Source organism: Nycticebus coucang, chromosome 16 (genome assembly GCF_027406575.1).
Source record: "Nycticebus coucang isolate mNycCou1 chromosome 16, mNycCou1.pri, whole genome shotgun sequence".
NCBI classification, from domain to species: domain Eukaryota; kingdom Metazoa; phylum Chordata; class Mammalia; order Primates; family Lorisidae; genus Nycticebus; species Nycticebus coucang.
The window spans coordinates 74,478,729-74,494,392 of NC_069795.1; the positions used below are offsets into that span (position 1 = coordinate 74,478,729).

Sequence of the window (15,664 nt, forward strand, 5' to 3'; positions counted from 1 at the left end):
CTGTAATCCTAGCACTCTAGGAGGCTGAGGCAGGTGGATAGCTTGAGCTCACAGATTCAAGAACAGCCTGAGTCAGAGCGAGACTCCGCCTCTAAACATAGCGCATGTTGTGGCAGGCACCTGTAGTTCTAGCTACTTGAGAGGCTGAGGCAGGACAATCACTTGAGCCCAAGAGTTTGAGGTTGCTGTGATCTATGACTCCATGGCACTCTACTGAGGGTGACAAAGTGAGACCCTGTCTCAAAAAAAAAAAAAGAAAAGAGAAGAAAAAAGGATAGAGTTTCCAATTTAGTAGCCTGCACACAGAAGTGCTCCACTTTGTTTTGGTATAGACTTGAGACCAGGCAGGTATACTTCCCAGGAGCCAGCCATGCAGAGGCCTGGATAGTGGGGGTGCCTGGGCTTGGGTCGAACTTGCTGGCCCCCAATCAAGGTGACTTAACTTCAATTTCCTCCTTGTCAGATGGAGAAATATCCCTGGTATTCCATGTGGGGCAGTCGTGAGGGAAGGTGAGGAGAGGAGATTGCTTTTAGTTGCAGGGGCCTGACTCTGGAGGTGGGACCAACCAGGCTTCAGCAGCTGAGCCTCTGAGGGTGTTCTGGACCTCAAACTAAGTTGATAACCTAGAGAAATAGGCCCAGGCTTTTTAGAGCCTTCCTTATTACTCATTTATAAGCATGATTCTCACAAGGAGTCTGCAGTGTTCACCGGAATGCCAAAGGGGTCCATGACACAGAGAGGTCAGGAACGCAGACCCTAGGAGGTCACTGGGCTTGAGACCCTGAGGCCATGTCCTTCCCATTTATGTCTTGCCTTTTTGCAACACGAATTCATGGCATCTTAACATGCAGATCTTTTGTAAGAGGACATCTGTCAGAGGATCAGAAAACGTGTAGAGAGGATGGGGGTGTCAGCAGAGAAGGTGGGCCCGGTGCAGGGGACAGGGAGCCCAGGGAGAACCTGAGATTCTTTCTCTTTCTTCCCTGTCAGGAACAGCCTCTGATGGGTGAAAAACATTTCATTTCCAGCTTCCTAACAATCAAAATGCTAAAACAGGCCTTTTTTTTTTTTTTTTTTTTTTTGCAGGTCCCATTGTCTGACAGAAGGCAGCATCAGTCCTGAGGGGAGGCTGCGGATGTCCTGGCATTAATGTCCAAGGGAAGCAGACTGGATGTGAAGACCTCACTGTGGCACATCACCGCACCCTCCTCGGAGGCGGCTGTATGAGATGGCGCCGGCCAGGCAGTGACATCTTCCATGTGTCTCGTGAGTCCCTCCCCAAGCAGCAAGCCATGCAGGAGCCTAGTGGGGCTGCGCAGGAGTATGCCTCAGGCATGGCCTTCAGCAGCAGCACCTGCCCCACAGCTCTTGCTGGCCTTCCTCCCTCCACTCTACATCTTTCCCCTGGAGGGTCTGCAGGTCTGAATGGGAGCCAGGTCCTGACTGAGAAGTCTGGAGCCCCTGAGCTAGGGCAACAGGAAACCAGGTGACAGAGGGACACAGCTAACTAAACCTTCCAGCCAGGTGACTTCCAAAGGAAGACGCAAATGTCTGTTCACAGGCAAGATAGGACAAGCCACAACTATTTGAGCATTTACACCAGACACAAGTGTGGTGACCTGGCTGAGGGCACATTCACACATTCTCAGTGAGGGCTGAACTAACCAAGCATAGATTCCTCAGGCCCCACAGGTCCAGCACTGCCTCTGCCTGAGTTTCGGCCCAGCTGCTGTCACTGTGGCTCTTTGCCTCTTTAGTAAGGCATTGGCCAGGCACAAAGCCCACTAGTAGCTGTATTGGTCTGCTTGGGCTGCCATTACAAAATACCATTGGCTGGCTGGCTTAAACCACAGGAATTGATTTTCTCATAGTTCTGGAGGCTGGAAGTTCAAGATCAAGGTATTAGCATGCATGGTCTTTCTCTCAGGTCTCTCTCACAGTTTGCAGATGGCCATTTTCTGTGTCCTCACAAGGCCTCGCTTTTGTGACCATCTTGTAAGGACACCAATTACATTGAGTTAGGGTGCTACCTCTGACCTCATTTAATCTTAATTCATTCTCTAACGGCCCCATCTCCATAAACCATCACACTGGGGCTTAGGGATTCAACATATGCATTTGGGGGAAACACAATTCAGTCCATAACAGTAGCTGAGTATACAAGGCAATCCTCAGAAGTAGGAGCCGTACACGCTGGAGTCCTCCAGAGAGAAGCAAGAGCTGTTTAGTTACAAGGGGACACTCCAGCAGAGACAGATCCTCTGTTCTTCCAATCTGTTTGCTTTTATCAGAAATTCATCCCAGCGTTTTGTGATAATCACCTTAAGCTTAGATCCTAATTAAAAAAAAAAAAATTTTTTTTTTGAGATAGTGTCTTGCTCTGTTTCCCTGGGTAGAGTGCTATGACATCACAGCTCACAGCAACCTCAGACTCTTGGGCTTGAGCAATCCTCTTGCCTCTGCCTCCCAAGTATCTGGGACTACAGGCACCTGCCACAATGGCCAGCTGGTTTTTCTATTTTTAGTAGAGACAGGGGTCTCACTGTTGCTTAGGCTGATCTCAAACTCCTGAGCTTGAGCAATCCACCTGCCCCAGCCTCCCAGAGTGCTAGGATTACAAGAATGAGTCCCTGCACCTGGCCCTAATTAAACAAATTTTTAAAATCATGTTTCTTCCTCAGAAGAGGTAGGTGGCTATTGGTTTCTTTCTTTTTTTTTTTTTTTGTGTGGTTTTTGGCTGCTAGGTTTGAACCTGCCACCTCCAGCATATGGGACCGGCACCCTACTCCTTGAGCCACATGGGCTGCCCGGCTATTGGTTTCTTAAGCTTGATAAAGTACTAGTCAACCAAGCTAAATGAGAATGCCCTGTGCTTTTAAAAAGAACCACAGTATAATCCCCATTTGGTTAAAATTGCATATTTGTGCATAGAAAAAGACGGAGAAGTGGCACACAGAAAGGTCAAGAGTAGTTACCTCTGAGTGCTGTGACTCCAAAAGATTTTTACTTTCTTAAGTTTTCCATCTTTTCCATTGTTAAAATGGAGATCTTAAGACTGACAGAATGGACTCTGTGGCAGTAAGATACCAAATTATAAACAGGACTTAAAGCCATTTCAGGTAAGGATTAAGTTACGTACCCCCACAATTTTAATGTATTTAAATGCTGTCTCCACTCCAAAGTCAACATGGGACATACTTAACATGCATGTTTACTTACCATGGATACATACATCCCTTCATGGCTCATCCCATAACCTGTTTAATATGTTTACTCAGCCAATCTATTCAGTGTATATTCTGGTCTCACCCTTCCCTCCCTTGAAATGCCTGCTTTTGGTCTTTGCCAAGATGGCCAGCCTGCAAGTTATAAACCTTTGTAAGAAACTGGGGCTGCGCCTGTGGTTCAGTGGGTAGGGCGCCAATCCCATATACTAAGGGTGGTGAGTTCAAACCCAGCCCTGGCCAAACTGCAATAAAAAATAGCTGGGCGTTGTGGCGGGCACCTGTAGTCCCAGCTACTCAGGAGGCAAGAAAATTGCCTAAGCCCAGGAGTTGGAGGTGGCTGTGAGCTGTGACACCACGGCACTCTGCCGAGGGTGATAAAGTGAGGCTCTGTCTCTTAAAAAAAAAAAGAAACAAAGAAAGGCCAGGTGCAGTGGCTCATGCCTATAATCCTAGCACTCTGGGAGGTTAAGGCAGGTGGATTGCCTGAGTTCAGGAGTTCGAAACCAGCCTGAGCAAGAGCAAAACCCCTCTCTCCATATCTAAAAAATAGCCGGGCTAATTGGCAGGTGCCTGTAATCCCAGCTATTCGGGAGGCTGAGGCTAGAGAATTGCTTGAGCCCAAAAGTTTGAGGTTGTTGTGTGCTATGATGCCATGGCACTCTACCAAGGGTGACAAAGAGAGACCTGTCTCTCAAAAAAAAGATTAGAATAGGGCCAGAAGTGGTAGCTCAAAGCTGGCCTGGGCAACATACTGAGAACCCCATCTCTTTTTTTTTTTTTTTTTTTTGTAGAGACAGAGTCTAACTTTATGGCCCTCGGTAGAGTGCCGTGGCGTCACACAGCTCGCAGCAACCTCCAACTCCTGGGCCTAAGCGATTCTCTTGCCTCAGCCTCCCGAGCAGCTGGGACTACAGGCGCCCGCCACAACGCCCGGCTATTTTTTTGGTTGCAGTTTGGCCGGGGCCGGGCTTGAACCCGCCACCCTCGGTATATGGGGCCGGCGCCCTACCGACTGAGCCACAGGAGCCGCCCGAGAACCCCATCTCTTAAAAAATAAAAATAAAGGGCGGCACCTGTGGCTCAAAGGAGTAGGGCACAGGCCCTATATACCGAGGTGGTGGGTTCAAACCCAGCCCCGGCCAAAAAAAAAAAAATAAATAAATAATAAAATAAAAATAAAAAAATTAGCAGGGCATGGTGGCATGTGCCAATAGTAGTAGCTACTCAGAAGGCTGAGACAGGAGGATCATTTAAGCCCAGACAGTGGAAGTTACTGTAAATTGTGACTGGGCCACGGCACTCCAGATTGGATGACAGAGAAAGTGTCTCCAAAAAAATATATATTTTTTAAAAAGGATCAAAATAAATTGATTACAACGGTCAACAGCTCTCTATTCTTTTCAACAAACAATGTAGCACTTTTTAATCTTTGCAGACTGTTCCAGGAAAGAACTTTTCCAGACAATGTCCTTGAAGGTCCTCCTTGCAGGGCCACATGACACACCTTTCATAGCCCAGGACAGGAGAGGGGGGCAGTGTCAGCCTTTAGCTGGAGAGAGCTTGTCAGCCCACCTTTAGGTCCATCATCAATAATCCTGGCAGGGATGTGGGGAGACCATGGCCAAATAGCCACTAAAGAAAGAAATTTCCAAGGTCCATTTTTTAAAATATATTTCAAAATTATAAAATTATAAATCTGTGGCTAGGTTATGAGGCATTTGCAATAGATGGTCTCTGCAGTCACTTTCAGCTCACTGGACTTAGGGAAATCATATTGAGTCAGAATCTGAGAACTTGTTTCCTAATAGCTTGTCCCAAGACTTCCAGCAGGAGGCAGCAGGGCACTGTGAGCGCTGGTCCCATCAATAAATCCCTGGGGTTTATTGTACCCTCAATGAATCCCCAACAATAAAAAATAAATAAATTAAATAAATAAATAAATAAATAAATCCCTGAGGTTCAGAGATGTAATACACCCACCTTCCCCATCAGATGGGAACTAGGAGCAAATCAACCTTTAGTGTCTGTGGCCCAACAATATCATGCCCTTGCAGAGCTGCATACAGAAAATTTTGCATACAGGATATTTTGAACAAGTTAACGATTTGTCCACAGGAAACTCAGAAGTAAACAGGAAAGAAACCCAAAAGTTTTTCCAAAATCATATTTATTTTTTGCAATTCAGAAAGTCTCAAAGTCCCCATTTTATCTATCTGTTTAATATTTTATTTATATTTGGCATCATTTAAAAAAAGGACTTAAGGCAGCTTTACCAGGTTACAAGGCCTTTTTCATCCCATATACACAAGATTGAGAGAAATTAGAATTTGTTCCTATCTGCCCCTATTTAGTGATTGGCATTTATCTTAGTGTTTTCCAAAATGAAGTAATGGAAATTTGGTCCAAGGCTGAGAACAGGTCAATTTGGAATGAAAGTGCAATAACCTTGAAGCAACGCCAATGTCAAAAATGATTAGTGAAGTAGTTTCTACGAACAAGCAGGAGTGAGGAGTCTGGCCCTCTGCCCAGCATGAGATGGGACTTTGGTACCAGTCTGTGGTCATCTAAACTCCTCACACTTGGGCAAGTCACTCTGTTCTCTGGGAATCAGTTTCCTCTTCTATGAATAAGGCAATAGGGGTCTCAGACCTGGGGACATAAGGTGACTCCATGGCCCTGCAGGAAAAAATGCTGAAATGAGTTTTGTGCTTAGTGCCTGGGAGACATAGGACGTTGGCAAGGAAGGCTCTGGAAGGAAACTGTCATTGATAACGGTGTGTAAGAAATAGTTTTGTGTGGGAACCACAAACAACCCTCCCTCCATGGCACAATCTATTTCCAGCCTCAGCACCTCAGAACAAGGCAGGAGGCCAGAGGAGGAGTTTCACATTTGTAGACTAGAACTCTCTTACAGCAAAAGGAGGAGCCAAAGGCCCCTTCTCAGGGCTCCCTGGCACCACCCTGACTGCCCTGAATACCTCGTGTTTGTTCAGTAAGTGCTGGTCTGGAGCATTAGACTGGGTCGTGTCCCCTCCCTGAGAAAGTACACGGCCATTTTAGTCTCCACTGGGGCACTGCATAACTCAGAAGGGAGCATGCACGTTGATTGTACAGAATATCAGGCGAACACAGTCTTTTTGGTTTTAATCTTTACTTTCACCCCCAATCTCTTTCCTTTTCATTACAAAATTACTAAACAAACATGGACAGGAGAGGCGATCTGACAATTGCAAACTTATGTACCTTCCACAGGTGTCTCAACAATCCCATCACCAACCCCCATGTGCAAGGCACAGGTACCAGAAGAGAATTCTCAGCAATCAAAACTATGCCATAAATGCATAATCTTTTTATTTCATACAAAAATGATCAACGTGAAAAAAAGCTAGACTGCATGTTGGTTTTACACACCTGTCCCCTCCCCAGTGGCCTTTGCATTTGGCCAGGTAGGAGGCCAGCCCCCCTGGGAGGGAGAGGCAGCTGGGCATCTCAGCAGTTCACAGACACAATGAGTGGGATGTGGTGGGGAGAGCGCCAACGTGCTCCTCTTTTTCTCAGGCTCAGAAGAGTCGCAGCCCAGCAGACAGGTGGTGTGGCCAGGCACCTTGCTGTGCAGGGGGTGGGCTCCCTGCCCAGCTTGCAGGGGACTTCTCTGTGCTTGCCTATCTACGGGGCTGTGACCAAGCCAAGAAGCTGTTCAAGGCCTTTCAGTCTGGTTTTTTACCAGCTCCCTCTACCCCCAGGAGAAGGAGACATCAGTCCACTGTGCCATTGTAGGATTTGTTGAACTTGTTGAAGGTGAAATCCACAGTGTGCGTGGAGATGGGCTTTCTATACAGAGGGTTTGATGCCTACAGAACACAGGAAGGAAGAGGAAATGCATTGGTTCATTCGTTCAAGCCAGCAGATTCAGGCCCTAGACGCCCTCCCTACGTCAAACCCTGGGAAGGTAGCAGGCAGACATGCAGGTGGAAGGTGACGGCCTTGTGCTTGAGGCCTCTCTTTGTGTCCCTGGGCAAGTCCTCCTCTAAGCTTCTACTTTTCATCTCTGGAATGAGGGTTTGGGTCAGATGGTCTCTGAAGTCCTTTCCAGCTTTAACAGAAACTGACCTGGGGATTCACTCTGTGCTCAGCCCTCTAGAAGCCTGCAGTCTGACAAGGGTGACAAGACTTGCATGTGTGAGGCCGGGTACAGTGGCTCACGCCTGTAATCCCAACACTCTGGGAGGACTGGTTGAGCTCAGGAGTTTGAGACCAGCCTGAGCAAGAGCAAGAGCAAGACCCCATCTCTACTAAAAAAAAAAAATTGGAAAACTGAGTGAGGCAAGAGGATCACTTGAGCTCGAGAGTTTGAAGTTGCTGTGAGTTATGATACCACAGCACTCTACTCAGGACAACAGAAAAAAAGACTTGTAATAGACTATACGAATCTGAGTTCCTTTCCAGTGGGTCTCTCTGAGATGGGTCAACCTCTTCTTGCTGGGGATATGCCCAGTGTCTCTGCCCTCGTGACCCTCCGTTTGGGGCAGGGCTCTGTGCAGGCCACTCTGCACCAGGGCTGTGCAATTCCCACTGTCCAGAACTGGGCACAGCCTTTTCAGACCAACGATGCCAGGGGGCCTTTATCGATAACATACAGCTGAACCCAATCATGCCTCTCAGCTGGCAGCCTCTCCTACTTCCCATGTCCCACTACTTACCATTTCGTAGCGGGCCCTAGATCGCTCACTCTGGAACTTTGCAAACTCTCTGCGGTCATGGATGGTGACAAGCAGCTTCCAGATGGCCAGGAGAGCAATCCCAATCAGGAGGATACTGCCAACCACAATCAGGAGGATGGTCATAGCATTGGGGGCGGTTCCGCACTCTGGAGGGGACCAGGAGGCACAGTAAGCAAAGCTACCAGCATCATGGTGCCCCTCCCCGCGGTTCTCCCTTAGATCCTCGTGTTGCTTCTGGGAGACTTGGGGTAGGGGGCAGGAAGGTTTCCCTGGTGTTCAGAAAGATTTCAAGGCCACAAGCAAGTCAGCAGCAGAATTTAGATGAGAGGCCTGGTGCACAGCTGCATGACTCCTAACAGGCAGTGCCTAGGCCCTCTGCCTGGCCCAGGCTCCAGTGCAGGATGCTAGACCATGGCTTAGCTTTCATGCAAATGCTTTTAGGAGTAGACCAGGCAGACAGGAGGTAGCATGAAGCCACTTCCACAGAGCTGGGCTGAGGGCCAATATTTGTAAGCCTTCAGTGTGGAGTCCCTTGTAGCAAATGTGCTTATTTTCAAAGAACCGCAAAGACAGTGCTTGGAAACAAAGCCCCATTCTTACAGGCAAGCATCCTGCTCTGGGACACACTTCCCTCTGCCTCTGGGCCAGGGAAGGCACATTATGTGGTTTGGCCCAATTTGGAAAAATAGTTTATAATGCAGTAAATTGAAGAGAGCAAATCTTTTTCTGCTCCACCGCTTCTGCACCCCCAAGAAGAATGTAAGGGGTGGTATTAGGAAATCCCAGTTACTCTAAGGCAAAGACTGTTGGTCTCTGGGTCCAAAGCAGAGGCAGAGTGTCAGTGTTTGAATTAAAGCTTGACCTCTGTGGCTGAGCCTGGCAGCAGGCAGGACTGTTTAGCCTACCAGTCCCCCTGTCCTTCCTGGGGTCCATCCTGGGAAGCAGCAGCAGCCAGCCAGGACTGTGAGTGTTTCCAGATGTTCCCCAACTCACACACTGTCCCATCCAGCCCTGATGGCCCAGGTGCCCTGCACCTCCCCTGCAGAACACAGTAGCTCCTCACCACTGTTAGCTGTGTGCTCTGTCTCCTCTAAGACGAGACCTTCCCCAGGGTCAGGCCCTCTCCCTCTAGAACTCCCACTTCCTGCCCCTCCCCCACGTTCTGCCCTGATAATGGGTCCCCAGCTCCACAGCCATCTTTCTTCTACACTCTAGGAGTGGGGCAGTAGTGGCCTCGGTCTGGGTCTTCATAAAGAATTGTACTTCCCCTCTTTGGGCATTTGGAAAGGACAGCGCAGAGAGAAGGGGCATGCCCCCAGGGCAGGGGGTGCATCAGGAATTACAACCCGAGGGCTGGCCCATGTGGCCTCACCCACCTGGCTCCCTGAGGACTGTCAGGTTGGACTTCCCGCTGGGGAGTTCCGTGTAGGTGAACATCATGACGCAGTCCTTGGTAGTCTTGTAGAAACAAAGCACAGCCTCCTGGTCATCTTTCACTGGAAGAAAGCCACGCAGGAATGTGGTGAATGTCCCTCTGAGCAAACCAGAGCCACCCATGGTCAGGGAGGGGGCAGGGAGTCTTAGAGTGGGGTTGGGCCTATAAAAATGAGTTCAGGTTTCTCGTACCAAGAATCCAGGCCCAGGGTGGAGTTTAGATTGCTTTGGGGACATGTGGGACACATCAGAGGATCTTCAAACCCCAGCAGTGTTTACTGGCGGGTGACATGAAAGAAATAAAGGCTTTAATGCTTAGGAGTGGGGATGCGTGATGGAGTCAGCCATGGGAATTAAGGGGATAAAGAAAAGAAAGAGCCCTCTTGGCCCACTGAGTTGCGAGTGAGAGTTCACATTTGGGGAATAGCCCAGAACACTTAGGACTGAAAGTTGGCTGCAGGGACAAGCAGCAGCAGGCAGTGCTTCTTTCCTGGGATGTAGAATCAAAAAGAAACACAGGGTGATGAGGACATTTAGATAAGAGATTGGCTCCACAGTGGCGCCAGACCCTGAGAGAAAGGGAGCTGGTGCTGAGGTCGGGCCAGGACACCAGCTGGCCTCCCTCCTCTCTATCAGGAAGCCCCATCCCCAAGCTGCCCCGACTCTTCCTTGCCCGGTGCTGTGGGCATCTGGGGACAGTGACACAGCCTCTGTACAGGCTTCATCTGCACGCCAAGGATGCCTAAGAGGGGGGTACGAGATTTTAGGAGGGAAGGGACTGAGGGGGAGTGCGAAGGTGAGGAGGATGAGGAAACCAGGTTCACACAGCTACGGGACAGGCTTTTCAGCTCTTGCCTTTTTAACCTTGTGGCTCAAAGGAGCTTTAACCTATAATGCTGTGTGGCCATTCCCACTAATTCCAGAACATTGCCATCACCCCAGAAAGAAACCCGTTTCTGTTAGCAGTCAATCCCAACTTCCCCCTCTCTCCAGCACCTACCTGGTCACCACCAACTACACTCCGTCTCCATGGCTTTGCCTATTTGGGACACTTCATATAAACTGAATTATACAACATATGTTCTTTTCTGCCTGGTCTCTAAGACTTCATGGCCCCTCCCTGCTGTGACAGCCGTCAGCACCTCACTCCTCCTCACCACTCAGTAGCATGCCACATTGTGGACACACCACAGTTTCTTGGCCATTCATCAGTTGATGGCTATCTGGATTGTTTCCAGCTTTTGACTGTTATGAATAATGGTGCTATGAACATTTATGTTCAAGTTTTGTGTGGCGACTCTACGTTTGACTTTTAGGGAACTGTCAAGCTATTTTCCAAAGTGTCTCTCTCCCCATGTCACATCCCCACTGGCAGCGGGTGGGGGGTCCCAGCATGGTGTCCTCTGAGGGAGCCAGCAGTCACACCAAGGAAACCCGGGCTGTGCTTCCTAAGTCAGGGATAAGTCTACTCTCCTCCCCATGAAGAAGAAAGTCTCTAGGCAGCCACCAAGGTCCAGAGTGGGCGGCCGCCCAGGGCTGCGGAGCCCACTCACCGATGGAGTCCACCCAGGTAAAGACCTCATCCTTGCACAGGCTCTGGCAGGTCTGGTTGTCAGCTGTGCTGGAGTGACGCAGCAGGCACTCAACACAGTCTCTTTGGAAAGAGGGAGTACACGTGAGTGTCAGGTGTGTGGGACAGAACCACATGTGGGGCTAGACTCCCGTCGGGCAGCTCCCCAAGGCTCTAACTTCTTTCGCCTCAGAGATGTCTGTGCTCTGCCCTTGTTGTGCGGGAAGCCCAAGAGTTCTCAGAGGAACACAGATGAGCTCAGGGCACGTCTGCTCTACCCGTCAAGCTACAGACCTTCCAGATTCTGAAACCAGGAGCCCAATCCATCTGTACCTGGCTAAGGAGTCTGCTCCATACAAGAAATAAAAATTTGTATTCCTGGTACCTGGAGAGGTCCTTCCACCCCCATAGTGCTTGATGCCCCAAGTTGCTAATTCCCAAGATTCCACACTAGTTATCACCCAGGATGGGGCTCCCATCCTCCTTCAAATCAGAGTCTCTAGGGGCCTTCCCAAGAAAAGGGGATCCCACCTCTGGACTGGGGCTACCCACAGCAAGGCCAGATAGCCCCCATCCTGGATAACCTTGGACTCCAGCCCCCTCTTCCTCCTGACAGAGCCCACCTGATGGGGTCCTCCTACCTGTCAGTCAATCTACACTAGGCTTTGGTACAGGCTATAGGTGACAGTTCCCTCCTGGGGAACCTCCCTTTTATAACAGGGGCCTTCTCTAGAAAATGCATGAGGAGCCAGACAGGGACACTGAGGCCCTCTTCTCCTACCCAAGCCAACAGTTTAAACCAGATAGTGTGGTGTGAAAATGCTTAATTACATTGTTCCATTAAATTATTCTTATTACCCTTTAGATAGGCAAAATCCAGTTCCAGATGTTCTCCCTCTAGGTTAGGGGACATGGAGGAGAACGGGGTTCCTAAGGGCACAGGGCTGCAGTTCGGCGTGGCTAAGGACTACGGAGCTGCCATGGGAAGGCAGGCGCCCCTGACTCCTCTGGGGGGCTGGGGATGTGGCTGAGTGGGCCCAGGATGGTGAGAACTAAACTCCAGGGAGGGGTAGTGGGGCTGACATCTAACCTCAGGGACTCTGTGAGCAAAGGTGCATGGTGGGCGCAGGTCAGTGAAAGCTCGCAGGAGGGGCCCCTCGGAAGGCCAGGTTAGGATTCATGAGCCAGGAGTTCTGGGGGCAGCCACTGCAGTGCAGGGGTGACCTCATGGAGCCTCATGGCTATGGGGGTACAACTGCCCTGCAGCCCATAGGCCTGTGGGCACCAAAGGGGCTGTGTGTCTGGAAAGCTCTCCAGCGGACCTTTAAAGGGATGTACGACCACAATGCACTGCCATCATTATCATCTGTTTTTTAATTTCCTGGGACTAGGAGGCCAGGTACTAAAACTTTTCCAGTGCAAAAGCTGTGGAGTAGAATATCAGAACTAGAAGGGAGCTCAGGGATCACTTCATCCAGCTCCTCCTCCCTAGAGGGGGAAACTGAGGCCCAAGAGGGAGTTACATCTGGCGCCAGGCGCCCCTCTCTCAACAAGCCCCTCCCCAAGACCCTGCACTACTTTCTGAACATTAAGAAGAAATGGGTAGGTGAATAGATCATAGAAAGTGGATAAGAATGTCTTATGAAGGTCCTAGTATGCTTAGGAATTCAACAAAAATTGTGACCTGGTTGTTTGCACCCTCACAATAACCTGAAATACAAAAAAAAAAAAAAGGAATTCAACTATTCCAGAATGGACCACAAAATCCCACTCCCCAGAGACTGACTTGATGGGAACATTCTGGAGTTGGAAACAGGGTTGGTAATGCTTACATTCCCCTTGACAGTCACAGCCCTGGAGGGCAGGCAGCTGAGACTTGGCTGGAGGCCGGAAAGGGGTGGCTCCCTCTCTGACCTGTCCTGCCCCTGCGCCAGCCTCCTGGATTAACAAATACAGGGCAAAGAAGACGGCTGCTTCCCGTCTCAGCCAGGATCCTATTCGCCCTACATCTGATGCTCTGTTGTTAGACCACACTCCAGGCCACTTCCAGGAAACATCCCCTCCTTGTCCATGTGGACGTATCAGTCTAACTTGGCATGCTCCACGTACTGGCTGAAACTCGTAACACAGTGTAGTCACGTATTAAAATAAGTCTGCCCTTCAAAATAAAAAGGGAAAAAGAAGTCTTTTAGAGAGACTTTTCACATAAAGCCTGTTCATTGAAATCAGCTGGTGCTGAGTGTGCACTCACCCAAAGTGAAGGGTCTATTTTGTTCTAGAAAGTGGAGACTGGCTGCCCTGTAACCGTAGTGGGAAAAGGGACATAGGACATTCAAAACCTGGTAACTCTCAGCAGAGAAGGAAGTAGGCAAAAAGAGCCTGATATAAGTCACTACCAAAAGGACTTTGTTTAAAAAAAAAAAAGTTCCCTCTAGGCCATGACAAAAACAGAGGGTCAGTGTGGCCGAGAGACAAGTAAGAAGGCACAGTGAAGCTCCCTTGCGGCCTCGCTTTGCCCTCCCCGCTCCTTTGGTATTGTGTAATGGATAATCAATTATCAAATACGTGTCTTCTAGGAAATAAATGCTTTAAGGGCCGTCTTCCCCTGAGCCTTTTAACTGACTTGGCTAAAGCCAAGTCTACATGGCCTCATTGTTCCACAGGAAGGGAAGACGGAGGGTGGCATCACCTTTTATTGATTCCACATGTGTTGTCCTAGCTTGGCCCCCACGCCCCCAAAACCTGGAGACGGGAAGCACACACTCAGAGGTGCTGCTGCGGGTGTTGGGGGTGGGGCACCTCCCTTGGGCACAACATGTTGCTAATGGCCCAGGTTCATGCTCAGACGGCCATAGCTATTTGGGCTCCAGAGGTAAGACACACGCTCTCCCTCTCCTCCTACCTGCGTCCACTCTTAGCGGGTCTAAAGTGGATCTGGTTTTCTTCTTTCTCATTCTCTCCCACCCCCTCCAATCAAACAAAATGAAACCCTGGCCCAGGCATCCTCAAGCTTTTTAAACAGGGGGCCAATTCACTGTCCCTCAGACCGCTGGAGGGCCGGACTATAGTTTAAAAAAAAAAAAACTATCAACAAATTCCTATGCACACTGCACATATCTTATTTTGAAGTAAAAAACAAAACGGGAACTAATACAATTCATACCACTTCATGTGGCCCGTGAGCCGCAGTTTGAGGACGCCTGCCCTGGCCTGTCTGTCTTGTCTCTCCACCTGCAGCCGGCTTCCAGTTACCTACACCGGGCTTAGTCGCGGCACATGCCCAGCCCGCGGCTCTGGCACCCGCAATGTCTGTGAGCAAGGACTGTCCAGCAGCCACTGTGGGCTCAGGGAGCATGAGCTCATTTCATTATCAGCCTGAGCCGGACGCTCAGAAGGGAAATTCGCCAGGAGAAAAATCACACAGTTTCACGCCTTTGCCAAAGAGGAACGATGTTTGCATTATTTGTTTCTGACCATCAGTGTCCCTGTTCCCTCCTGCCTGGCTCCTTAGCATGGATCATGATGACAGCTATTTCCACAGCAAACCGAAAGAGTAAATGTCACTCTTGCTTTCCAGGTGGCATTATCCAGCAATTCCCTTTTCTGGGCACCCTGGTAGAATGCAAAGCGCCTTAGCACAGCAACAGGGGCCCGAGGCTGAGTCAGGACAGGCCCTGCCCAAGTCTGGGCCATCGCTGCATTCAGCAGCAGCGCGGGGCCAGTGCTCCATTATCTGTATAAATGGAGCAGAAAATTCAAAAGCCGTTGCAGCTGTTTCTGGCGCGCCTTATCTAGGTCGGGTGCCTTTCTATCCAATTTATCTTAAAGCACCATTTCCCACGTGGGTGCTCTGTGAAACACTGCTTGGGAGATGCCCATAGGGGTGAGCAAATTCATCTGAAAAAGGACGCATGCTTCATCCCCTTCTGAAAATACACCACAGGGCACCAAACGCTCTGACAAGGTGCTGTTTTTGGTACCAACACCAGTTGAAGTTCATTTCACTTTGTACTCCTGTAATTTCTAAACTGGTTTAGGGACAGAATTGTAGTGGTGTTTTCTGTGTTCTGTTTTGTTCTTGTTTTCTTACAACATCCCCACGGAACTTCAAAGCTACTATTAGTTATGGTTAGTAAGAACTCTGCTCCCCAGTGAGGCCAGGTGGGTGGCAGATTCGGGACAGGGGAAGAAGAGGCTGGCTGGCCCCGAGGGCTGAGCGGCTGGAGAACCCTGGCTGGGATGGGAGGTGGGGACCTGTCAGTGGGGCCATTACCTCTTGGTGCTGCAGGCGTCAGGGCAGGTGGGGCACTTCTCACATGTCTCCCCAAAGGCTCCTGGCTCCGTGCACTGGCACTGCCCGCAGACGCAGTGCCCACGGTCGCTGCAGATCTGGCCATCCTTGGCCCGGCACATGCTGATGTCTGTTGTGCAGTTACAGTTGTCCCCAATGTAACCTGCATGGCACTTGCATTCCCCGCAGTGACACTCACCATGGCCTAAAAAGACACACGTGGCACGTCAAGGTCTGCCTGCCTTTATGCAGAAATATGTAACCGTCCAGTGCCCACCATGCACTGGACACTGGGAGCCTGCAAAGAGGAGACACTGACTCTGCCCTCACATGGTGAGGACCTGGGCTGACCTGGAGGGACAGTGGGGGACTCTGGCAGCTGGTACGGCCTGGCTGGGTCTGGGTTGATGCTAAGTTCCT

General features: G+C 49.8%; 1 protein-coding gene across 1 annotated transcript in view; it reads right to left on the minus strand.

Annotated features, from left to right (window-relative positions):
* Positions 1-6,562: 6,562 nt before the first annotated feature.
* Positions 6,563-15,664, minus strand: part of ITGB5 (integrin subunit beta 5) — a 125,832-nt gene continuing 116,730 nt past the window's right edge. The window contains exons 11-15 of the mRNA XM_053564172.1: positions 15,227-15,449; positions 10,937-11,037; positions 9,326-9,445; positions 7,929-8,095; positions 6,563-7,079 (exon numbers count right to left, since the gene is read on the minus strand). Of these exons, the coding sequence (XP_053420147.1) occupies positions 6,984-7,079; positions 7,929-8,095; positions 9,326-9,445; positions 10,937-11,037; positions 15,227-15,449 (707 nt within the window). The 3' untranslated portion in view covers positions 6,563-6,983. The remainder of the gene's footprint in view (positions 7,080-7,928; positions 8,096-9,325; positions 9,446-10,936; positions 11,038-15,226; positions 15,450-15,664) is intronic.